The sequence below is a fragment of the Limanda limanda genome, chromosome 6 (assembly GCF_963576545.1).
Source record: "Limanda limanda chromosome 6, fLimLim1.1, whole genome shotgun sequence".
In the NCBI taxonomy this organism is placed as follows: domain Eukaryota; kingdom Metazoa; phylum Chordata; class Actinopteri; order Pleuronectiformes; family Pleuronectidae; genus Limanda; species Limanda limanda.
In genome coordinates, this window is record NC_083641.1 from 17,136,967 (window position 1) to 17,163,761 (window position 26,795).

General features: G+C 41.5%; 1 protein-coding gene across 1 annotated transcript in view; it reads left to right on the forward strand.

Annotated features, from left to right (window-relative positions):
* The first annotated feature begins 7,068 nt into the window (after nucleotides 1–7,068).
* The window catches only part of drd2a (dopamine receptor D2a), a 35,435-nt gene continuing 15,708 nt past the window's right edge, over nucleotides 7,069–26,795 (forward strand). The window contains exons 1-2 of the mRNA XM_061073374.1: nucleotides 7,069–7,124; nucleotides 25,170–25,480. Coding sequence (XP_060929357.1) covers nucleotides 25,202–25,480 — 279 coding nt within the window. The 5' untranslated portion in view covers nucleotides 7,069–7,124; nucleotides 25,170–25,201. The remainder of the gene's footprint in view (nucleotides 7,125–25,169; nucleotides 25,481–26,795) is intronic.

Sequence of the window (26,795 nt, forward strand, 5' to 3'; positions counted from 1 at the left end):
TAACTCTCCTCCGTCACATGGTTTAGACGACGCTAGATTTTGCATCCATGTCTCTCTCGGCCGCCATCAAGCGATATGACTTTAGAATTTACACCATCAATTATTTACCTGACGGCTCCTCCTCCTCATTCGAGACTAATGTTTCATTCAGTGCATCACTTTTCTTCCCTTCCTCCAATTGGGATGAAATGGAACTATGGAATGAGATGGAGAGTTGCCACGATCACTGCGGAGCTCCACTAAAGGGTAATGAGTAAAGTTCATTCGCACATTACACAGGAATATGGTGTAATTAAACAGGCTTATGAAATAAACATAAATCTTCCCTGGTGAAAGCAGCTTCTTCCATCAGCTACATCTTTCTCTCATAAGTTCCTCTAAAATTCATAATTACTCTGCCTCAGCAAATCAGTATCTGTTATAGGAAGAAATAGTTGCACTGTATTAAGTCTCTGGGGTTGCCAGTGGTTTGTCTTATAATTAAATTAGACTCTTTTTTTTAATCTGAATTCGCTTTATCATTACCATTTCAAATTTTACTCAAATTTCCCTTTTACTGTCTCATTATTTTTCTTTCTTTTACACACTTTGTTTCCGGGGCTTTTGTTGCTAAGCAGCTTTGCTCTCAATAATGTGGTTAGCCCAGCTTTCACCACAATGTATTTATATTTCATCATTTGAATTTCCTTAAAATAACTTCCACCCCTTCATAGTTTAGTTGAATTATATTTTCTGTCATTCGTTTTTTCTCCCTCTTGGTAATTGTCTCTTAAATAGATATATATATATATTTATTTTGTTCAGGCCGAGCAGAATCTATAGTAATTGTGAGTTCTGCTACTAAAATGAATGAGTAAAAGCAGTGACTTTGGTTTTACAGCTGTTTCCTGTCTCCGTGTTCTCATCAAAAGGTGACTCAATTAAAAAGGCTCAATTAAATCTGTTTTTATATTCTGGTTTTACTCTGTTTTCTCTGAAAGGCTGAAAAGTAACAATGTGTTAATACCTTACAAGGTCCCCAGCCAGCTCTCAGTGGAAGGCCAGTTTGTTCCTACTAAAGACACAAATCGTCAATAACTTAACTTTCTAAACAAGGCCAAGAGTCTGCAGCCATGGTATGTCTGTGAGGCTGTGCATTGTCAAAGTGGTCCTTGGACTCATAAGCTGACGTCAGTATATTAAAAAAGATGTCCGAATTATGTTTGCAATTTCCCCGAATAAGCTCCGAACATAAAATGCATTTTCTAAATTTCAGGGGAATCCGTTCATCCCAAAACCTCCACAGCTATCGGCAACCATTATCTACCACTTATATTTTAAGGATCGCAGGGGGGGGGGGGGGGGGGGCAGAGCCAATCCCATCTGACAGGCAAAAGGCAGGGTACACCCTTGTTGCTGGCGAATTGAAGTACTCATAAATACAGAAAACCATTCATGCTTTCACAACTCCAGGTCAATTTATAGCCTACAATTAACTTAGGATTTGTGTCTTTGGACTGTGGGAGGAAGACGTAGTGCCAGGAGAAAATCCACACATGCACAAGGAGAACATTCCAACTCTACACTCTGGTTTAACTGAGGTTCAAACCCAGAACGTTCTGGCTGTTAGGTGCCAGTGCAGACCCCTGTTCCACCTCCATCCTCCAACATCATGGTTCAAAATAATATCCAGAAGCAGCTGACTTCTGTAGTCTCTAGGAAATGTTATGCAGTGTTTTAATTGGGGTCTATTTTCACACGTGGATTGATACACATTTTTTTAATCAGCAGGTGGAATGGCTGCTTGCATGTGTTCCTCATCATGAATGCAATAATGTGGCTAAGTGATGTATTTTAATATGGTCTGGACAACCATGCAGGTACGTAGCACTGAGCAAAACAAGTATATTGCTGCACAGGCAATAAGTGTCTGTAGGATCAATTTGTGGTTGTTTGGATGTGTCTGTGGGATTTGTTTTCAATAAGAAAAGTATTACATATTGGCTGCTTCAAGCTGCTCACTCTCCCTCGTGTGATTGGAGCACATTACTCGTATCCGAATATCTCTTCCTCGTCTTTATCTCCCCCTCCCTTGCTCGTCTCTCCTTAGCTCCTCTCCGCAGTGCCTCTGCTGTCACCAAAACAAGCAGCCGTGCCTCTTTGTCACTCTCGTCTCACGCAGCACACAGTGTGTTAGGATTGTAGTGCCAGCGCCGGCCAGGGAACGAGCCTCAATGTCAAGTGCAGGATGTCACACAAGCTTATTTGGTGGTAACCAGTGGTAATATCATAAATTCTTTATAGGATGAGGTGAACTTTAAAGCAATGACTGCTGGTGCATAAATTATGAATCACTTTCAGGACCTTCCTGCGTGGCTCGGGCGTCTGTGTGTCTTTGTGTGTGTATGTGTGTGTATGTGTGTGTGTGTGTCAGTGTGTGTATGTGTTCATGCATGAAAGAGGGAGTGAGAGTCCTTTCTCTCACGACAGTGTCCCGCTCGTTGCCAGGTCTTTGCCTTTCCCCCGGCTCACCTCGAGTTGGCACCCGCTCACTGGTGGTGGCTCTGGGATTTGGCCGACAGAGATGTTAAGAATCTACACACTGTCTTTCCGAGCCCTGTTCGACACGTGGCTAAAAATGGATGCCAAATCCTGAAGTGAGCTCAGCCCTCTGACACAAAGATTATATGCAATTTTGTGAAACTCTCGTCTGGAAGAAATCCTTGCCGGATTTATTAAACGTTTCATTAACATGACACAAGGTTCAACTCGGTGTGTAAACTGAGCAGCGTTGTCAAAATTGTTGAGGTTTTATTTCGCGTTCTGCAAACATCCACCCACCAATACAAGTTAATGGAGGCCATATCAGGCAACACCAGGTTATTGTGTTGCCTTATGGCAGTCAGCAGTTAGATGGGTTTGTGCCTTCCAAAGCAGTATGTGTGTACTGTAGTGTGTAGGAGTGGAAAGTGTGAACTGTGATTTTTCTATCTGCTGGGGTACAGACGTCCACATGAGATAAATGCTGGAAAAAACGTTCCTTGCTGAGGTTTTATCACCAATCTGCAATATGTCATGCACAGCAAAGATTTGGGATGTTGTTATGCAGCGTTTAGCTTTATCCAAATTCCCTGTCAGTGTTGCTTCGGTTACTCCAACCAAATATCAACGACAAGCCTCAGACAACATCTGCTGTCTTGTTGCTTCTCGCTGGACATATTTGAAGGAGCAGACAGCTTTAATAGCATCTGCTAGTGTTCAAGAAGTAGGAAAGTCTGGTTCTCATAATACATAATATTTCTGGCAGTTGTATGACATTAGGGTGGGTGTTAGGCTGCAGACTTGTGTTGGCTGCTTTGCTCAAGTGGATTTTGCCCAGAATTATTGTTGAGATTTGTTTTGCAGAAAAGTGATCAAATTTAGAATATAACAGAAATCTGTTTTTTGTGTGCTTTTTTAATTTTTAGCTCCCTGGTTTTCCCTAAATTACTTAAAAATATTTAAGTTTAAAATATCAAAGATAAAACCCACTTCTGATGTTTTTAATAAAAAAAGGTGTATGCAGGAGTGTATCTTTTATGGGATGGTAGATGCAAATTACAGGGGATATATAAAAATGCTGCTAATGATAAATACAGAGATAATGATAGTAGACAAGGCTTTTTTCAGTGCTTTAATTCCACAGTAAATTCAAGACACAGTAGCTGGGTTACAGGTTGGAAGCAGAGCAGCATTTTCTTCTCAGGCTATTAGAAGGTTTTGATGACAGCTCTGCAAATGAATATGTACCTGTGGTTACTCATTATGAGGAATGTATTTTTTTCGGGGTAGAGGTGCAATTAGCTGTTCCATGAGAAGTTATGAGCGAGTCTTATGCACTTTCCTCTACAGCTTCCACACTTGCTTTAGAAATTTAAAGCATAAGGTCTTCAATTGCGTAGACGCTGCCCTGTCTTTGTCTTTATTCTCTTCTCCTCCCTGAACTATTTAATCTTTTTGTGCCTCATTCTCTTTGTCGGTTGATCTGTTTTTGTTCCCAAAGAGAATGATCCGGTTTATGTGTCTGGAAGTTTTGGACGGGCTATGTTGTGAAGTACTTTCCCTGAACCTACCAGCCTTCATGTTTGTCTGCATTTGAGTCCGGAAAATCTTTGAAGTAGACAATTTTCAGCTTCTGTGGCTGGGACGAGGAAAGAAAAGCCCACGGAGGCTTCTTCAGCTGAAAAGCCCACAAAACTGAAGATGCCACAACTGTGAATCCATACTTGAAGTGAAGTACCTGCAATGGCATACTAGACCCGGTATTGACTGTGATCCGACAAACTCGTGCTTACTCATTAGAAGATAAAATTGGCTTTATATAACATAGACGAGTATAAAATATAAATATATCAGTCTACACAGAGAAATATTCATAAACGACGCAAAACACCATCTATAGATGTCAAATTTCATAATTGATGAAAACACTTTGTATTTATTTGCAATAATATGCTCTGACAAGCACGATAATTTGAATATAAATTGAAAATATTATTTAATCTGCTTGGATAGTGTTGTTTTTCCCTTCATGCATTTACAGATTAGTACTTGCCTCATTGCTAGTGCAATAGCGTAAATCATTTCAAACTGTGTTATAGTAATTATCCCTTATGTGCAGAACCATACCCACCACATCTGTAATGTCAGCATTTTGTGTGGATGTCAATCTGTAAAGTTGCACATGAAAAATCACGTCCCTTCACCTGCATGACTGCTACGGTAACTTATTTCCTCGGGCTGGGAATGTTACCGATCCCATGCAGGCATCAACATAAACATTTGACCTCAAACTGAATTTCGCCACTTTTCCTTTTTTATCCTGCGGTAATGAGAACAAGGTCTTGTGTCTATTATACTGTACTTAGTCCACAGGGCTCGCAAATAAGGAGTCAGTCAATTACCTCGGCCGTGTGCTTGATTGTAATACGTCAGGAGGGGGTAGGGCTAATAAGGAGATCATCAAGGTCAATCAAGGAACACACTTCTTAGCCACAACGTTTCTGTACAGTAGCCCTGCCATAAATACAGTAGCCTTTCGTTTTAACAACAAGGTACAGGCCAAATTACTTTACATTCCTAAAGTCGCCACCAGAGCTCAACCCTACCCATCTCACTTTGATAGGTGGTCAACAAGAAGGACTTGAACTGTGCATGATGCTGTCCCTCAATAGCTCAATACTAAATTATTTAATCCAGGTGAAGCATCTTCTGTGCCAAGCCACAAGAAGCATTTCCACTGTGTCCCTCCCGGGTGAAGGAAACTTTTTTGTACACGGCAGTTAATCTGCGAAAAAGATTCAAACCTCAGAGGCAGCTTGGGAGGATTCAAGCGGGAGCTTTAGAAATGGCTGTGACTAATATACTTATAGGATATCCTGTAGAATATAAGGATGTCTTCTGTGGGCTCTGTTAAGTGATGAGTCATGTACTGTCCAACGAAACACTGGAATAGTGATTGATGTGAAAATTAGCTGAGGGCAATGTTTTTTTCCCCATTTTTAATCATTCATTCATAAATCTTGCCATGTCGGAGCTGTCATCTTAATCCTCCCCTGCAGCCATAGGGGACTATTTCAATGAAACTGTCAAATAAAATAAATGAATCAATAAGTTTTGTGTTAACAAATAGAAGCCAGGTTGTCTCACCTGTGTGGAGACGCAGACATGGTTGCGATTAAGAAACATAACTTCAGCTCTAAAATAACGAGATCTGGAAGAAGATCCATCACTGGAGAAGGAAGCAGACACATAACGATACTGCTTGCACACTCCTTGGATACAGAATGTGAAAAATATGTAAGACACTTGAACATACTTTATATCTGGACTGCAATTTCTCCATTTTAAATCCTATTACATGCAGTTAGAGCTATTGCATCTATACATCTGTGAGCCTGCATTTGGCACCATCTGGGTACTGGCTTCAGTAATGGAACCCACCTCCCTGTGGGTACATGCCTCTTCAGGTACAGACGGAAGCAGGTGGTGTGTAATTTGTGTTCGATGCCTCTCCAAGTGTACAGGTTGAAATAAATCTCAAAAGATGGGGGGTGAGATTCAGGGGGCGGTGCATTGTTTATCGGGGGGGCTTGTCTTCAGGAGGAATTCTCTGGTTCTTTTCTCCCTCCAGCTGGTTAATTGCATTCACAAATCTTCCCATGTGTAAACTGGCTCCCGGTTACATGACAGGAGTGAAAGTCGAGAGGCATAGTTTGTTAATGGAGAGAAAAGAAGATAAAATATAATTTGTGCTTTTTCTGAAACCGAGAGAGAGAGAGTAAGAGAGAGAGAGAGAGAGAGAGAGAGAGAGAGAGATGTTAATTGTATAGTTCTCAGTGCAGTGTCTATACCACAGTCCATTCCCACAATATCATTTTTCAGGTCGACGTATCGCACATTTTCTATCACAGGCTGTAAATGAATTACTGCTCAATCATGATCAAACTATTCACACACACACACACACACACTAACACACACACACCCTTTTTCCCCCTTTACTTTCTGATCCTAAAAAAGAAAAAAGAAAAAGCACATCCCTTGGCGCACAAGTGAGGTGCGGAAAATGTGACACACACACACACAGACACACACACACACACACACACACACACACACACGGTGAGTTAAGGTTTCAGCAGTGCCTGTGACATTAAGGGAAGCATACGTCCCTGGCCGGGTCTGAACAGACGTAACCCCGCCTCGATTCTCCACAGTTCTCCTCCGTCTCCTGCCTCCGTCAGAGCCGCTTTCCATCGCTCCTCTCGTTCCTCAGGAGCGCGACACTGGATGAGACCGTTCCTAGAAATCCTCCTGTAAACAACAGGGGGTGGAGGGGGGAACAGTTGATGAAGTCATTAGTATATTTGAGGCTTATAGAGTTCTCATGTGGATCTGATTTTTGCTCGCATTTTTTTTTATTTTTCTATTTGGCCTCTCAGTCAATTTGCTGCTGATGCCTCGCACCCGAGCCGCAGACTCGGGTAATTTACGCAGAGCAGCTGTAACAATGTTCGGATACAGTGGGAGCTAACTGCACCTGGATGCTCTTGGACTTAACAGCTTGCACACAACAAAGATTCAGTCAAACTTATGGCGTGAAGGTAAGACAGTCATTTCATTTTTTTTGTATCTGCGATGTGCCAAACTTACACCAAAGAACACAAATAGTCTCTGGTTTGATTAAGTAGCCTCGTTCATATTGTTTAGAAACGCATTTCCTTTCCGGAGGTCCAGTCCAGTTCCTGAGAGACTCCCCTCAAACCAACTGATTTATTGCAAGTGATTCGCGAGATATTAACTTTCAAGGTGCTTTTTCTGATTTGTCGTTTCGTTCTGGAGCGCAAACACTTTTCTGCGATTGTGAGTGAATGGGTGAGCGCGCATCTGCGCACGAACGGTGCAGGTGCCACACGCTCAGCCCTGTTTACAAAGAGGCTTTATTTGAACAGCAGGTCGATTGTTTACAGTATTGATCCTTGTTGTCTTTACAATGCAAAACAAGTGGAGGCAAACATCGGCTCTCCTCTCTAACCCAGTCCAGTGAGAGTGCTCTACTCGGGTGGCTGTGCGTCTTTGCCAAAGTGTCCCTGCTTTCCAACCCACGGGGCGCAGCGTTCAGATCTGTGTGGGATTCAGTGGCTGGTTCCTCCAGAGGCAGCGAGTCTCCTCGCCGCTTCATGCGGAGAAGGGGACTGCTGCTGCGGCTGCACGGCCCCCCTGCCCCCCCTGCCCCTCCTGCCCTCCACCAGCCCTCACTGAGCAGCTCTAACACGTCAATACCAACAGGCAAAATAAACGAGGTGCAAATAACGAGGAGGTTCATTTGCCTGTGTGGCACTGTAAAAGAGAGTTCACAGCTGCTAGTTAGTGCTTCGGGTATTTTCACTCCATGCATGTGGTCTGGTGATGCTGCATTTTGTGTGTATTTGTCATCACAAAACTTTACCTCAGATTTACACAACTCTGAATGACTTTTGGCATCATTATTCAATATTATGCGAAGGATTTCAAAATAGCATATGGCAGATAATGATAATGATGATATCCAGTTACTTTTCAAGTCAGCAATAACTGAAGACAAAAAGGAAAAAAGAACACAAGGAAAAATATGATAGGTCAATGCAGAATGTCACATAATCGTAGTCAAAAACTGATGCCTTAAAAGACAACACAGGCAGTGACATTTGGTTGGCAGCTTCTCTGGATCTTTAGCCAAAACACCGGACTGCCAAATAGCTGCTGCTGGAAAAAAAAGGATGCAGCCAACCCTCATTTTAGAAGACAAATTGATTATGTCAACTCCAATTGGGTAGAATGAATGATTCAAATGCTTTTTTAACCCAATAAATTGATTTGCTAACCCGAAGTGAAAACCTCTTCAGTTAAATAACGAGATATCTGCTGCGACTGGACATTGTGTCCACCAGCTGTGCATCCTTCAGACATGGACTCTACACCTCTGTGACTCTCATCTGGCGTAGCGTGTACAGACCAGCCTCAGCAGAGCTCCCTAATGCAGCGCTTGTCAAGCCCAGCTGTTTGACACAGACGGCTTCACCGAATCAAATCTCCTGCAGCATGCTTTCAGACAATTGTCCATTTAAAAGCAGATGTGTAGCTCAGAATTAATCACTTGAATTGCTACACAGTTGTTAAGAGGATAAGGCATACAGCATGTGCACAGTGGTTAAGGGGTTTAAAGCCAAATAACCTGATGCAGCTGGTCAGTAAATGTTGGAATATGAATTCAACACGCTGCGCCCAAGAGAGATGGCATGCATAAAACAAAAACAACACAGTGTCACTACCAGTGCTTCTTAAATCCAATTACAAGCCAGAAACCAAAGTTGTTTGTTTACAGGCTTGTGGCGGCCACATTGTTTTGCTGCAGTTCTCCCGTGTGTGTGTCAGTATGTCTTATACCTGCGTGGACTCAGGTTGTCTATAATCTCGGCTCATGATGCATCATCATTACCACATGAGCTTCTTGTCCGGGCAAACAGAGATGCTGCCTCTGCCCTTTCTCCATTTGGGTCTGTTTGGTTTGACAACATTTCAAGTCTAATTAACTTTGGCTATGTTTGAACTCATATCTGCTTTCCTCTCATATAAGGCAGAGCCAATGGGACGATGCCGTTTTCGATATAATTTTCAGTTTTCAGTATATTCTTGGAATGTGATCAGTCAATTTAAATCTTGTGCAGTCAGATTTTTGCCTCCCTGAAAGTGGATTTTAGCATCTGCCACTACCGTTTACGCCTGTGGTTAATTTGAGTTTGAATCCATTAAAACTGATAAAAAGAACGAAGTGAAGCAAATTTGTTCTGCTTCTTTGTACAGTTTAGCCTTATAAACTAGATTTCTGTGATGTGTGACCACATCCTCAATTATCAAACATATAGATATGGAAGTCACATACCAGAGAAGTCTCTAATGCACTGATGTGGGGGTGTTGCAAGTGTATTGGAAAGCATCAGAGGAGTGATGCATAACATGCGTACACACTATGTGGGCTATACCCCAGTCAGCACTGCCTAGCGTTGCCTACACAGTATCAATCTTTTCATAGTAATGATGCTTTTTCATAATGACGTCATCATGTTGTTTATAACTTATAGAATTAATGTTTGTTTTAGATCATGTCTTTAGTGTTGTTGATTTCATAGTGACGTCGTGATGACATAGTTCCTCCCATAAGATCATACATTGTTTTGAATTTAATTGTGAATATTTTTCAATACATATAAGCTTTAGATTGTGTCTCTAGTCTGCATGGGATGCAGAGTTACCGCAAAACTGTGTATTTTTTGTGCATATTTTCTAACTACTTCATGACGCCACATGATGAGGAATAATTATCTGATTAATATAAGTTTTAGATTTTCTCGTTAGCTCTATTATTTGCTGGGATATTTCCGGGAATGTGTTCTTTGGACCATATTTTGTCGACCTTGACCCTGACCTTCGAACAACCGGGTTCAAAAGTGAATCATCTGGAGATGCCCTCCCAAGTCATACTCACACTGAGGTTGATGAAAATCCATCCATGTGTTATTTTGTATATAAACACACACACATGGGTGAACAATATCTCAGGAACACAATATGACCACACCATAAAGCAAACAGTATCTTTGTTTTGTTAAGGGAGTGCTACCAGTTTCATAAAACACTATAAATATATTTGTTCTCTGTTGAGTAAAAGTGGGACATTGCAGATTTGGGTAGAGGAGTCATCTCTGGCCTGCCTTAATACAGGTTAAACAGTGTCTTCTGGACTTTGATACTGACGTGATTGTTTGTGATGGCTTTGTTTTCAGAAAAGTTAAACCATATAAATGTCAATGTCCTCGACGCTTCTTCACGGCTCTAACACCGGACGCAGAATCTTCTATAGTGCGGTGGATTTATCTCTCATTTGTGTCGATGTCGGCAGAAGAAGCAGGAAAAAATTGCTTAAGTTGAACCAGAGTGAACTGAAAAGACAGGAGAGCGGGCGCAGGAGCTCCAGTGACCTTTGCGTGTGGCTCTGTCTGAAACATAAGCGAGCTAAAATTACACATAAACAGTTTTACCTTTTTGCAGAGCCCTAAAGCAGAGGCTGCACGCCGGATGGTCAAAATGACCTCCAAATTGCAGACAGTGGAAACCTCAACCCACATAACCAGCAGTGGAATTCCTGCATATCAGTAATAAAACTGCACAAAGCTCATGTGAGAGGCCGGGTGACTCCAGAAACCACTGGCACAGCTCCTCCTGTAACTTGAACATCACGTGTGCGGCGGTCATGTGGCTCATAAGGTCCCATTGTGTTTTAACAATTAAATAATTTTATTCTATTGGATCTCTGTGAACATATCCAACTGGCCCACAACCTCCCTCCCCTGAAACCCATTCCCCAGCATGTCAAAGACCTCAACACTCCAGGGACCAGCACCATCACTGAAAGGATGGAGGAGCCAATTAGGTCCGAAAGCCAATAGAAGACCCCCCGTGATCTGGTTATGCTCCGGGTTACAGTTGTGTGCTGAAAAGTTATGTTAGCTGCTGGGTCTGTCTGTGCATTAATTGTGTGTCCATGGGACATATTTATCCACGGGGTGTATCCATACCTTATGGTGCGTTATGAGTAATAAGCCAACCCTAAATGAGGAGGTAGGGCTTGCATTTTGCTGCCCAAGGCACTGCTGTCACTGAGTCTATTTTAACACAATTTATATTAACCTTTCACATATATTTTACAAAAGTGACATTTCTTGCTGTACCCAAACTGTAATCTTAGATTTTTCAGTGCAGCTTGTAGCATTTGAATATCACTAACACCTTCACGAAGGCCTATCTTGTAAACATACAAAGTGACATCCTTGCTATCAAATGCACAGCTAATGACTTATACACACCTAATGCCCTGTTGGATGGATTTGCAGCAGCACACGTCCTTATTTCAAAGCCCCAGTGGTTTGGCTCCTTTGTAGCTTGAGCAACAGGCAGTTAAAAGGTGTATGTGTGTGGGAAGAACAATGAACCTTTCCATGACTCCCACTCTCCCTGATTGGCTGCCGAGCTGCACACACACATGCATTAATCCCCTGAGAGGTGTGGAAGTGTTTTAGCTACAGTCAGGCTACAATGTCAGAGGCTATCAGGCACCTCCCTTGTATTGTCACATACGCTCCATACAGATTTACATCTAGAATAAATGTCACTTGACTTGGGGTGTCCCAATTGGCTTTGGCTCCTGTAGACCTTGATCAAATATCAGAGCTAAATGGTTTAAAACCGACTTCCAGGCTCGCAGGGGGATTCTCTGAATGTTCCAGCAAACAATCTGGACCAGAGGGATGACGGACATTGTGCAGCGATTAGCAGGCCGACAGAGGAGGAATTAGGATTAAAAGCAAAAGTAGAAAGAAAGAAGAGAATTTCCCAAGAGAAATAGACATTTCTTCCCACTTATCTTGCTGTCTGGTGTTTGGTCTGAATGGCCTGAGATGGGACTGTGTGGTCCATTCAAGAGTGTCTCCCTTTAAATGGTAAATGCTTTTGTATTTATATAGCGCTTTTCTAGTCTTGATGACCATTCAAAGCTTTTAGACTCAAAATAAGTTCCGGATCACTCCAGCTCCGGCAGATGGTGCCTGAAATGCAGGTGCTCAAAGAAAATGATTTACACCGTTCACCAGCTCGGCTTTAAAAATGCCAAACATGAAAGGTTAAAAGTGAGATCAAGAGGGGCGATGGATCAGATTCCAGCTTGGCATGATAAGACTCATGCGTCACTTTGAAAAAACCTCTTGTGTCAAAGCCACATAAAAGCTGAGGTTATACAGCCTTTCAGTGGTGGCTTCGCTGACATTTCCCTCAAGAGTCTGGTCGTCTATTGTTTGGTGAACAAAGAAAGCATACATCCTCCTGTCTGTGTGACCTTTTGGTCAAAGCGCTGATAAATTAATGTTCAATCAAATACTCTCATAGCAACTGGTGATCTCTGAAAATAGCAGAGGAAACAGAAAGTGCCGCTTTGAAATAAGATTTTCCATTAGAGCAAACCAGTGAGTTGAATGGAATGTTCAGGATTATGTAAATAGTTATAGTGCCAAACCTCCTGCTTATTAACAGCCAAACCTATAGGTTATTTATCCTATAACCACTTTAATTCAGTATTGACTGAGTGGTTGCGTACCAGTGGCTCTCATCAACCACACACATAACCGTAAGCAGCCATTTCCTGCAGGCAAACTCAGATTAGCAGAGTACACGCTAGTTGCTCGGTATGAATGGCAGAGCAACAAAGGTTGGAAATGAAGCTGAGGATCTTGACATGTGTCTCAGTCGAAGCACAGGTTAAAAAAAAATACTGCAATGCTGGACTCAAGGTCGTAAGGTGAAAAATGACTCAAGTGGGTTGCTCATGTTTGTCTCAATGTTGGGATTTTGTTTGGTTTTACTCAGATATAGACTCGAAGAGCTGCTGTTTTATTGAATCTTTCCTACCTTCAAAACTACATACCTCTCAGTGATCACAGAGCAGTTTACATCTTTTTTTCCACATATGCGGCAGAAGTGACAACCCTGATACATAGTGGTAGTTTGTGGTGTCACGACTAATCCATCAGGCCAGTTGACCTTTTTGCAGAATCACACTTGTTGCAGCTCCGGTCCCACTGAGGTCTTGTTGATTTTCTGGTGTTGGAGCTGGTGGTGTAGATTTACAGCGAGGGCAGGAAATCTCACACCTACAAATTTGATCATGCTGAATCCAATTTTCACTTAGGAAAGGGATCACACATTTTCGCATACATAATACATTTGTGGCATGTTATCACATGCCCAAGCATTTGCTTATATGTGCTAAGTAGAGACAAAGACAACTTTTTGTCCACAAGTAAATAAAGCTGCAAATAGTTGAGGTGGCCACATTTTCCTTCTTTTTGTTTATTTGATTTCACATGGACATAACATTAGAAGTGGAGCTGCAACAATAAGGTACAGACACCAGATGCGAAATGCTAAATTGCAAGAAAAGTGACTTTTTTCCCAATCCTTAGACGGCTTAGAAATTTGTTGCCAAGTAATCTCTTTAAAAAGAATCTTCATGCGAATATGCAGAATCTGTAAGCGAAGGATAAGATTTCGCCGTTTTGATTTATTTTTCTCTCTAGACCAATCATGTTTGAACAGGCTCTGGTGGCCCACGGGTAAACAGCTAGTGTGGAGAGCAACAGAGGTAGATCACGTTGACCACATGCATCGGCTGTCTGCTTTTCAATTGATCAGTATTCACATGCAGGTAGCTGTGAATGGAGATTAGCCCAAAGGGTTGTTCTGGACCTAAAACACATTTAAAAATAATCTGTGTTTGTGTGTGAATCTTTCAACTTGTGCGGACTCCTCGGACTATAAACAGAGTATGGGGAATGGAAGATGGAGTCTACACTTGATGTCGCATTAAACTGGCCGTTGATTCGGAGACTGTGCGACTAAAAATGTATTCCATGACAGTAGGTTGTGATCATTCTGTGGTATGCTTACAATTAAGCAGCAGAGTAAAAAAAACTGTATCTCTGTGTGAAAAGACACAGAGGAGGGAAGAAGGCATTGTTTATACTTAGCTTATATCAATAGTAAGGCTATGAATATCCTCAGAAAGACCCAGGTATCACAGTATCCTTACTTTGGTCTTGATCTGCGCATCGCTAGTGCAAAGAGTCTGGTCCCCAAGACATAAACATAACGCGACCCAGGTCAGTTCGGGTATCTGCAGGATTATAAACGGTCTCAGTTGACTGTGCAGAGCAGCCGAGGCTTGGATCGGCTTTGGAAAAACCCTGTTTTATTTACCTCATCGACAGGCGCCGTGGAGGCCTGCAGCAGCACTTGATTTACCTTTGGCTTACGAGCCTCTGTTGGGCAGGCAAGGTGTGTCAGGAAAAAGCAGAGGCAGGGATGTATGTATGTATGTACGTTTCATGCAGTGTAATGGAACAGAAGGCAGTGTGTGTGCGTGTGTGTGTGTGTGGATGTGTGTGTGTGTGAGTGCCTCACAAGAGACAAGACCTGTTGTTAGGCTGAAGCTTCCCGACAATCTAATGAGGTCGATGGAGGCTTGTTACCATCCTCCCTCTCCTCCCTTTCCAGTGGGTGGATGCTCTACCATTTGTACCCTTATGGTTTGAATTGAGGTAACGGCTGAAGTCACCACTACTATAACCTTTAAGTCTTATTGTATCAATAACATCGATGCATAGGTTTCGTACCCGGCGGGCATCTGTCTTTTGAGCATGATGCATCAGTGGCTTTTTACTTAGCCTTTTACGTCCCTCTCTTGCTTTCTCCCAGTGGGACTTGTCTTGAAGCTTCCTGGATGCTCTCCAGTATTTCACTTCGGCTCGCCTTCGTTTTGACAGCGTCCCCACAGTGAGAAGTCCCTTGTCAATGTTCAAATTTGCTCTCTGAATGCCATTTCCAGTGATACAGGTTATTGCATATGTCACTCAAACAGATGACTGAGTGGTCCCTGCTGTATTTCTCCAGTCAAGTCAGGTAACACAGCATCCTCAGACAAACTCTTCTTATTTTCCGTTGAAGCCTAGCGATGTTAATCAGGTTTATATTTACATTCGCGCTCGTTGTCTTCTAAGGAAAGATCCACAAATATCCAGTCTGCAGTATATCTGTGGCTTCAGCACCAAACCGAGTGCACCTTCACTGATCTTTCAAGAAAGTGTGTCTTAATGATAAGTGTAGAGTGGAAAGGGGCCGTAATTGCAATGGGAAGATGATGACACGGTAATTGCACTGTTCCGAATGAGCAGGGTATTTTTTTCAGCACGATAAAAGTCAGAGAAACAACCACCTACACAGGCAGCCCATTGAAAGTAGCTCCACAGTTGTGATGACTTGCTTCTTCTCTCACACAGCAACAAAAGAGGAGCAATCTTCCGGGGAAAAGGGAGGAATCACAAGATGGTCATTGACTTTGCCAGCATCAATGATTTTGACCTGGCAACTAAGAGGGCTGTGGCAGTTAGAAAACTAATTAAGGGGAAGGCTATCACAGGGGAGAATCAACACTTTGACAGTATTGACCGAGTGGTATCAGCGCGAGGTGCTGCTTCCCCTTTGCATGCGCTGATACGGAGAATTAGGAAAAAGATTTCAAGTTGCAAAGGCTTGAGAGGAGAGGCAAAACTGAGCACCCCATCTGTATCATTAGAGCTGCGGATGCTCATTACCTTATTACACAATTCTATGAATCAAATCTGCTGTGAATTATTGAAAGTCACATTGGAGAGCACATAAACTTTATATATTAGCCCCCTCAAATGTGATTTATGAATATATTATCAGTTCGTCTCAAATGCGTTATACATGTATATATTCTAATACATATTTCACATTGGTGGTGTAGCTTTTTCAACAATGCTCAAGAATGTGAAGGGAAAATGGGGAAAAAAGAGCAAAACAACACTAATGGAATGTGTCATGTTTTGTAGCGAGGTAATGAAGGTACCAGTGAATGGTGTGTTTCTGTTTCCCAGCTGCGTCCGTTGCGTGTGCAGTGTGCGAGCATGGGGGGGCTCGTCAGTGCATGCGTGTGTGAGGGATTTCAACAATCACATCGGAGAGCTACACTACCCCAGCGATGCAATACAAAGGCTTATGTTCAGATTAATAGTGTCGTTTACTGCACAGTTTAATAAACTAATGACTGCATGACTGCTGCATGATTGAATGAGATTAGCAGTCAACAGCAAAGAGGACGCGCCTGATAATTAGATTTTCTCCTCTCTGTTGTGGGGGATTGGATGCAATTACACAACAGTTGCCACGTATGAAGCAGCATAAAAGCTGCTAATGTTAGATTAATACTTCCACTGTGCCGCGCCGGCTTTTAAGATTTCAGACCAAAAGGCAGAATGAGGAATTTTTTGCTAATCAAAATTATTTTGGGTACAGTAGCAGTTACAGCTGAAGCAAAAAGACTGAACAGTTTATATATTTATGAGGGAGTTATAAGTTAATTATGCTTAAACATATTTTTATTAGGATGTGCTGATGATTATAGTGCACAGTCATGCCTATTTTGTTTGCCTGTAATTTAATTACAAATTTTCTAATCCTAATTACTATAAAAACGCCACATTAATACAACATGGCAGCTACAAAACTAGAACAAACTGCACATAATAAAGTCGTGGTGTTGTTATATCCATTTTTACACATCAGAAGATTCAATCTGTGTAAGTTTAATAAGCTGTCCATGCTTTTGTCAAGCGTCAGATAGTGTTGTTGTAGGGAGGATCATTTTCTCTCGGAGCAAACTTCTCCCCAGTATCTGATGGAGGACAGAAAAGAGCCAAGTTCAGCACAGAACACATACAGTCAGTGGGTGCGAGACAAACTGCTTCACTTGTGCTTCTTATCTGTTTTTGTTGCACATAGAGGCCAGGGAGCCCGGGAGTCTGCCGAGAAAAAAGCCTTGTCCCCACAGTGGAAATCAAGGATAGTCAGATAATGCTTCCTGCTTTCATAGATCAGCGCCCGACAGTCACCTGGGAATAAGAGTATGTGGTTATATGTGAGACTGAGAGATTGTGGGTAGAAAGAGAGGTCAGGCTATTTAAGGATCAAACTCAGGACAGGTCAACTGCTCCGAATCCAGAGCTCTGCTCTTTTTTGGCTGTTTAAGGATGACAGCTGGATACGCCACAGCTGCTTTTCTGTTTTCAGTTTAATAATATTAAACTTTCATGTATGAATATCAGTGTGTAGGGAAGTACCGTGTAGCAGGAGCAGCTCTCAGTAATGTTGAATGATGGTGGGTCCCTGGATAATGGTGGTACAGTGAGTGAGAATAAGAAAAGGGCATTTTCAAAATTATAGTCCCCCCAGCGCACAAAAATTGATTAAAGTCAAACCAAATAGTTAAATCATGGCCTCTGTAATAGGGTTACTACTGCATACATTCAGTCTTGTGCTTCCCCAGTGGAAGGGCCGTGAGGACAGCCTGTGCCCAGTGAGCGGATGCAGCATCTTAAAGGTCTACGTGTCATCGTAAAGTAGCTTTGCAGTTTTAGCACAAATAATTTTGGTGTTGCAATTCCAATTGCTAAGCTTCACATCCCTTAATTACAGTTGCTATGCCTGCTGAGTTTCTCAATTTCCGCAGTAACCATACTCAGTTACCTATAATAAGAGCAAATTTACAAGATGAAATTCACTCTACTGTTTTTAAACTTTGAGGTTTTGTCCTCACACAGAAGTCGGATGGAAATCCCAACCAGACTATTAAATTTTCCCACCTCGCTCTTTTTAAGATGAGATTCTTTCCTTCTTCATACCGATTCTGATACCTGGACAATGCGGACACCTACCACCGATCCGATACCAGTGCTGTGCCACTAACCTGCATGGAAGTGGTGATCTATCAACTAAACTGAAGTCTTGCTTATCGGACTTCCCAGTGTGAACTGTTGCCAAATTGCTGACATGTTTGCTAGCTCTGGCTAGACAGCACCACTGCTGTTTTGGAGCAGGATGAAGAAGAAGTAGTTTTATCTGGGGAAACTACTTTACTTTAAAGATGTGATATGTGCTCGATGGCTAGTTACCATACATAATACACCTGAAGCTGAAAATATCAATCTAGAAGTTTCTTCAGTATCTACTTTTAAACAAATGTATTTCCTGGAAACAGTATTGAGGACAAGGGTTAAACAATGAATATGACCAAGCCACGATCATCCACCTACTCACATGTAAAGTAGCTCTGGAAAAATTGAATAGTAATGCTATGCATACAGTGGCATGGCGCAAAATCCCAGGGCCCCCAAGATGCATGCGCCCCCCCCGCAGTGCGTCGCTTGCGGGCCCCTCCCCTACGCCACTGCATAATAACTTCTTTTGTATACCTGAGTGGATAAAAAACATGTTGACCTTGTACATTTAATCTTCTTCTCGAGTCTGAGCAAGGCTAAACATGCCATACACAGCGAAGTCTGAGGCTGGTAAGTAGTCTCAACACTTAGTAAAACTGCAAGCAAATGTATTTCTAGGACAATCAAAGTGTTCCTGTTATACAAAGTGCTCAGAACGTTTTGTGTTTTATGCACTTTGTCTCACAAAGTCATTAGTTTTTACTATCTACCCACTGTGCACTCTCCAAACTGCCTGTGCAAAACATGCCAACATCGCAAGTCAGATAAACAGTCTGTAAAAGCGTGTATGGTTATTTCCTGTAGCTGTTCCAGACGGCTTATCTTAGCCCAAGTGTTAAATGCTTGTGGCCCAGACTGCACTTTTCATGACCAAGCACAAGTTCTCCAAGTCCATGATTCTAAATATGCGCATGGAGTTTTTCTTACGCTTAGGCATTTTGTCAAATACATTTTGCTGCAGTGTATTAAAAAGATTCCCGGCGGCTGTATGGATTTTTCCAGAGAGAGTGATCCAGCCATGTCTCTCCATCCTTTCCATCAGTCTGTTAAGTAGACTCAAAAACAAAAACCAGTAAAACAATTGTTAATGAGTTAATGGATATAAAGTTAAGCCATTGTCAGAACTAGAAATTTTAATACATCACAGTTTAATATATTTACCTGACTTGATCCAGCACACAAACACACAATGCCCAAAAAGAATCCATCACTTGAAGCCAAAATATTAATGTACACTAACACTTGCCTTACAAATCAGATATTTTTTTACATAATTTAAACTATATTAGTCCATTTGATACTTTTTCAGCTTTGTTTTCACGCATTGTTCGCTCTGCTGGCTGCCAGGTTGTTTTAATGGGACAAGCGGAACACCCACTGGGCTCCTTCTGCTTCTATCTGTGATGGTAAATTCCACTTTGAAATTAAGGTTCACAATCATACCCTCATTTTATGTATTTGAGTTTGCGTTTTCTAACCCACAGCGTGTTGATTGCTGCTGAACTCTCTACAAAGGACGGCAGTTAATTACCGGAGCGTTAGTGCACCGAGTAACATGTGTTGTGTTGGCACCTTCATTGTTGGAAATAACAATTTGCATGTGTTTGTTCAAAAAACGAGAGCAAGGACTGAGAGATGTGTGCCGAAAGCAGGAAATTGCACCTCCTTGGAAAATAATTACAAAGAAATTGGCATTGATCAGAAACACAGACAAACCTTTGACAGGGAAAAGCCAATTTCTGCTCCCAGGGAGTAAACATTGTATTTATTGCAATTTTGACATTATTATTATGGTGAATTTATAATATTCTTTAAGATTGTTGTAGTTGATCAGAATTATATCATCGAATAAAATGTCTAATACTCTATTTAACAACGTTATTAAGCTAAGTTATTGCACTGGCTTGAATAAAATATACCCGTTCTGGTCTTACTATAATCTATAAAGGATCATTTTTGTTCCATTACCTCTGATGTTGCACATGCTTTTTTTCAGTACTTTCTCCATGCTTTCATTTTCTACATTCCTGGCAAAGTACAGTGTTCTTTTATTAATAGATGTACATGATGTTCTCTCAAATGTGACCTATTGGATGCGAGCTGCAGTTCAGCTCTTATCAGTTTACTTCCTGCTACTCGAAGTACTTGTCTCAAGTCTTTGTTGTTGGCCCGGTGCCATGAACTAATCACGTAGACAAAATTACACAGGACTTGGCCATCGTCCAAGTGCTCAAACATTCCCCCGTCTATGAGTTTTCCTGTCCTGCCCAGGTATCTATTTCATTAGATTTCCTCGCTCAAAATCATCATAAGCCATTCACTGGGACCGATTTGTGTATCTATTATATGGTGGCTGTGTTGACTTGGTTTTGTTGTTGTTGTTGTTGTTTTGTGTTAGATTGAGGTGACGTAGTATAAGTAAATTGTTCCAAATACATTTAGCTGCTTTCTCTTTCATTTTCACCATGCCCTCTAAGCTGCATGGCTGTTAAGCTAAGCCTCTTTGCTACTTTTCCTAAATCCTTAACCAACAAAGTCAAAGAAGAAGAAAGCACAGCAAGTAGAGAAACTGGAAATAGTTTGTGAGGAGAAAAAAACGACAACACTTACTCGATCAATTAAACTTTTTCATACAAAAGCAAATGCATTTATTCCTTTTTTGAAGAAATGCCTTCCTGTGCTCTGTTTTGTTTTCTTTCAGAGTATCGATTAACATCTGTTATTCCAGTCAGTCAATATACTGCAGTCTCCAATCCAATTTACAATGAAACTGATGAGCTGTTTCTAAATCCAGGGAGGTAGCCTTTTGTTAGAACAACTTCAAATCTTTAAATTATGATTTGAGACATTGGTAGTGATTCTAAGACCTTAAAACAAGAAAGCACAAACTCTTTGTCTGATAATAAGGCATTTTCTCTACCTCACTACAGCCAGTAGCTCCTTAATGACATTGTGACAAATTAATCACACAAGCACCAAATAATGAGATATCATTTATACCAAACAAACAACAGCAGGGGACCAGGCACGAGATCCTGGGGAACTCCAAAATTGACAGCCAACGCCGTTGACCAGCCTCAATCCACTTGTCACTTCCTCACACATTGTTGTCATCCGCTGCTGGATTAGCAATAAACACAAGCCGGCTCCGCAATCAATTGGGTCAAACAAAATAATTTATGTAAATGTTCACGCGCTGTAAATAATAGAGTGCAGCTCCCATGGCAGAGAGTGGTGTGAATAAAAAATATGGAAAGACAAATCATTCACAGTGATTTTCCCCCTTGTGCCCACGTCACAATACGCACACAAACAAACTCTGTTACAGAAACAAGTGTTCGGTCGTCCGGAGTGATTGGGAAGGCAGTGGAGAATTAGCAGTAGCAGCTCCTACTATAGCCCAAAGGTGGGAGGGGTTCTGATTACAATTGTATTAGTTCAGAAGTAGACATAAAATTAAGAAATTGCTCAAAGGTGTGGTTGAAAGTAAGTCAAGCTGAACTGTTGCTAGAATCTGAAAATAAAAGATTGCTTTCAACTCAACTTCATGGCCATTGCAGGAGAGAACAGTACAGAGGCAGTACACAGCAAGCGAAGGGACGGTGCATACAATTTAAAGATTAGAAGATATCCGCTGTGATACTGAATTTAAATGGGGAACACAGGTTCACAAATCTGCATCCAGGTATCCTGTCTGATTAAGATTCATGAATCTGCTTTAGTCAACATCTCTGACCTCTGACACACCTGCGGAGAAGGACATTATTATTACTCTCAGGTACGGGTCACTGAGGACATCATTTAAGGGAAATGAGTTATCGTGGGCTTCAGGCAGGGAGCAGAGGTTTTGTTTATGGACGAGCACCAGCTATCAGGCCAGCAGTGAGAACAGTCCCACGTACTGTAAGTAGAGTGGGCAAATAAATAAGATGAGACAGCACAGGGCATCTGCAGGGTACACACAGAGACGGGTGCCCCAGAGCAATGCTTACACATCTGACCAGCATCATTCTTCCCTCACTCACTCCCTTATTCTCCCTCTCGTTTTTTTCCCTCTCACTGCTTCTTTCTTAATCCATCTTCTCTCTCTCTCTCTCTTCGCCCAGAGAATTTCCTCCGCCCCCCTCTGGTAACCTTTCCTATTAATTTGCTTAACTACTGGGCTCAGAAATTGTCAGAGTCTTAGGCGCTGGACTCTGTTTTGCTCACATAAACATACAACACACACTATGGACCACACATAGTTCCCTGTGCAGAAATACAAAGTTCAATACACCTAGTTGTGAAGGCCCTTGTGTTATGTAGCCACTTGTATAGTCGTATGATTGCACATTATGCGTCCTGATATTACCTGATTTTCTCTGTAATGACAATCTGAGCTTATTATCTCTTTTCAGGTTTTTAACATTCAGAGTCAAGGCTAGAATACGTGTAAAGGAATAAGATAATCTAATTAGTGCAGTGACTTTCGGATGCTCTTTAGGTTAGATGTACCTGAATCTGTTTTAAAAATCATATAGCAAATTGCTGAAAGAGTCTGTCCTTTGCAAGTGCAACGTGTTCTGAACAACAGCGATTTTCAAGGACTACAAAGAATACATCTCACTCACATAGACCGCAAAGGGCACAAAAGTATCTCTGGTAAACTTGGCCTTCCTAGGTCAAACAGTTAAGCAGATGACTGTAACCAATGGAAGAAAAATATAGCATTGCTGCTAAAGTACGTTCAACAACTCCTTAACAAAAAGAAATATTGAAAAAAATAATGAAATAAAAAAAGGTTTGGAGACAAATTGATTCTGGAAAACTGTAAACACTCGCTTGAATTTGATTGGATGGAAACAGAGGTAACAGTGAGGGATATAACCCAACAAGGTGAAATTGAAAGACAAAAATGATGTTCAGAAACAATTACATGTGTATGAAAATAGTGTGAGATTGTGAAAGTGAGATTAGGTGCAGAGATAAAATTAGTTGGATGTCGATGGGGAATTGAAGTAGGATGCAGTCAGCAGGAGCAGCAGCCTGAAAAGCTGCAGAACCAATTAGGGTGTGAGTGAGGGGGAAGGAGGGAGAAAAATGGAGCTGGGAAAGAGGAGAATGACAAAAACATTAATCTAGACATGTATGAGGGAACGGCACGGCTGAAGGTTTTGTAAAATAGGATGTGGCTGTGCACTTTTGACTATCTGAAAAAGTGTATAACTATATTAAGTTTGCAGTGGTGGCTTTGGAGTGTTGCAGTGGAAAATCTGTGGTCAAAAGTGTCAAATCAACTGATAAATGAAGAGTAATGTCATTATAATCAATTTAAGAAATGATGCAAAGTACCCTTCAAATATTTATGAGGCACATTGGGGCCATCATCATATTCCATTCAGAATTATAGTTATGTGTAGATTGGAGTTGAGTTTCCAGCAGTAGCAAATAAATCACTTCTATTTCCTAATGTGATCAGAAGCTCACGTCACAGTTACTGTCAGAAATGCAAAAACACACAGAAAACACTGCTCCTGAAGCTCCTTAAACGCCTCGTCAGATACTTACAGGCTATCGTGATGTCACAGGACATTTGTCGGCCTGTAATTAACGAAGAGAGACCCCCCTAACAAAGCCAGGTATGAGTGAGCAGACATTATCTTCACGTGCAGGAAATGGTTGACCAATTACAACAGAGTGGGCCACCTGTCCAATCAAAGCATTGGGGGTGGGTCTTAAAGAGACAGGAGCTAAAACCAATTCTTTGAGACAGAGGCTGAAAAGAGGAACTGCAGCAATGAACAGTATGCGGCCAATGAAAACTCAGTGTTTTCTGAACTTTAGAGCATGTAAACCATTATAAGTTAAACACAAATTAAAGTTATGAGCCTGAATATGAATATTATAAGTCTCCTTTAAAAATATGTTATTTACAAGTTTTCCAAAACAGATTTTAAATCACCTATAGCTGTTTTCAAAGCTTTTACTTTGATTTGACATTACACAGTTACATAATCTCAACAGTTCACATCTTTGTTTGAAAGTAGATTTGGAATTTTTGACCACTAGTGGGCAAATTAACTCACTTGATTTTGGTAGCCAAAGGTCACAGTGGCTTCACAAAGTATGTTTTACTTGAACCTGAGATATCTTAAGATCAGCTTGAGGGAATGTCTTAAAATCTGCCACAAATATTCACCTAGCCTCAAAGATGAAAGATTTTGGTGCGCCCTTTGGTGCTTGGAGGTCAAAGGTCATGTAGGCATCAGAAAACGTGAATGTGAAATGTCAAGACTACTGAGAGGGAGGGAATTTCTTCAACTTTTGATCAGTTTTTTCTTGGACTCAAAAGAGAGTTATTACGTTTCAGTTGTCAAAGGTCTCAGTGCCCAATTTAAATGTTGGGGGAAATAGTACGTAGAAACCATCCACAGGCAAACTAGAATCACCGCACTGCGGCTGCATGCTTCCTCCAAACAGTGCAGTGGTTCTAGTTTGTCTGTGGATTCTCTGTAACCTCTGCATCACTGACTGTCTTACCGTGCATGACTCCTGATGGATTCAAACTGGGACTGTTGATTTGAACTTCGACTTTTGCCTGATTCTTGCATGTGAGTCAATGTTCTGTTCTCCATACAAAATGGAGCAATGCACCTGCTAGAAGTAAATAAAATTTCTAAATATTTCAAAACATTTTTGCAAATCTTCATGAGGAAGGAAATCCATTTATGTCTTTGTTAGGACTTTTGAGGCAAAACACTGAATGTAAGCATTTCTCATACAAAGAATAAAAAAGAGCACCTTTACGTGCCTGTCAACATTTTGAAAGGTTTTGATGTGTTATGACTGCTTGCTGTAAAGGATGAGTCAGATGCCTTAAGAAAAACTTTCTGCATCACTTGAAATGCATAAACAATGTTTTTCACAAAATGTTGTATCCACAAGGCCACTCTCCAGCGGCCATGGGATGCATTGTAATGTAAACCAGTTCCCCAAATGAGCCTCTTTTTCCCCATTAAATGCATTCCAGCTGCCGAGGACTTGGTTATTGATCAGAGGCAAATATGTTTATGATATATGATTCATTCTACGTGATTTTTATGTAGGCTCCTATAAGTTGAAAATCAATATGGAGTTATTACTGGCTACAAAAGGCTTTAAGAGATTAATATTCACATGACGACACGTTCAAATGCTGCTTTCTCTCTTTGTCTGCATATTTTTCAGGGCCCGTACTTGGCCTTCGTCATTCACAGCTAATGGATGTCTTTACCCAGTATGCCTACAATGACAGTTTCTATGACAATGGAACATGGGGCTTCAACGAAACCGGTGGAGAGCACAAGCACCCGTACAACTACTACGCCATGCTGCTCACGCTGCTCATCTTCGTCATCGTCTTCGGCAACGTGCTGGTGTGCATCGCTGTGTCCAGAGAGAAGGCTCTGCAGACCACCACCAACTACCTGATTGTCAGCCTGGCTGTGGCAGACCTTCTGGTGGCCACGCTGGTCATGCCCTGGGTCGTCTACTTGGAGGTAGGAGAGCAATGATGTACACGCACCACTTGCATATGTATGTCTTTGAATATGCTTGAAGAGACATATATAAGCTGCAGGCCCTAAGAAGCAGACGTAATCTCTGAACCTACACCTCTTTTTATTCTCTCTGCTAATCTTTCACACATAAGAAAACAAAGAAGATTCACATTTCTGCATCCTGTCCAATACCACACATGTGTGATCTTTCAAATTAATATGAGAAGGTCGGCACTGAGAGCCCACTTGATTTTCGCAGAGCATATGACCAATTTAAAAGGGAAAAGCATATATTATGCAAACAGCAGACATTTATGTGAACTCTAGTTGCAGCGGAGCAAGCTGCCTCCATTTATCAGCAGGTCAAAAGCTCAAGGTGAAACCAGGGTTAGGGCTGATGTCTTCACATCGGCATTGTGAAAACCAGTTGTGAAGTGGTTGAAAGCCTGTAATAGCAGCACTTTCTGACAGTGTCAATAAGAGTCTATTCAGTCAAAGGTCACATGTTTATGAGTAATTGTACTGAATTCTGGGAGGCATCTTTGTTCATTCACTCCTGTGTGGGGTAGAGCAGAGCTGCCTGTTAACCTCTGCAGCCTAAAAAGGAGAAGAGGGAAGAGAGACTCAGGTCGAACATAAAATCATCTCCAATCTACCAAATCAATAGCAAGCAGGATGTCGTCTATCTCTCAGAAAAATTATCTCTCCACTGGATCTGTTGGTCTTTGCCCATCACCTCTGTTCGTCTTCTCGGTCCTGGGCTTATTTCTGACCATCACCCTTTAGGTCATGCTGTCTGATGTAGGGAAAGGCAATCTAAGACAGCTGGGATTCGAAACCTCCTGTGTCTCCCAGTGAGTCATGATGATTATCACTGCGATCAGATTACAGTTTATAAATCCATAAAATGTCATGGTCTCGGTCTGTGTGTTTGTTGTGGTCGTACAATGCAGCACTGTGGTGATTGATAACATGTCACTGAGGCATCACTTTCAGAAATGCAGAATTTAATCATAACCACTAATTGTCGTCGCTATTACAAAAAACATTATCAACAATCATCACACTAAGGTTTGTTGAACTGTAAACTATGCAAACTGCATCCTGTTTCTGTTTATTCATATGTGTTTGTTTGTTTGTTCAGTCAGAATGGTTTGCTCCATTTTTCCGTTGATGTGAATACACAGAGAGGGAACATGCATCCGGACATTTTGGAAAAGTAGAAGTTGAATTGTAGCCGGCCATATACCAGAGCTCCACACTGTAGCAGGACTTTTTCAGTAAAATATAAACTTTGGGATCAAAGCAGAGAAAT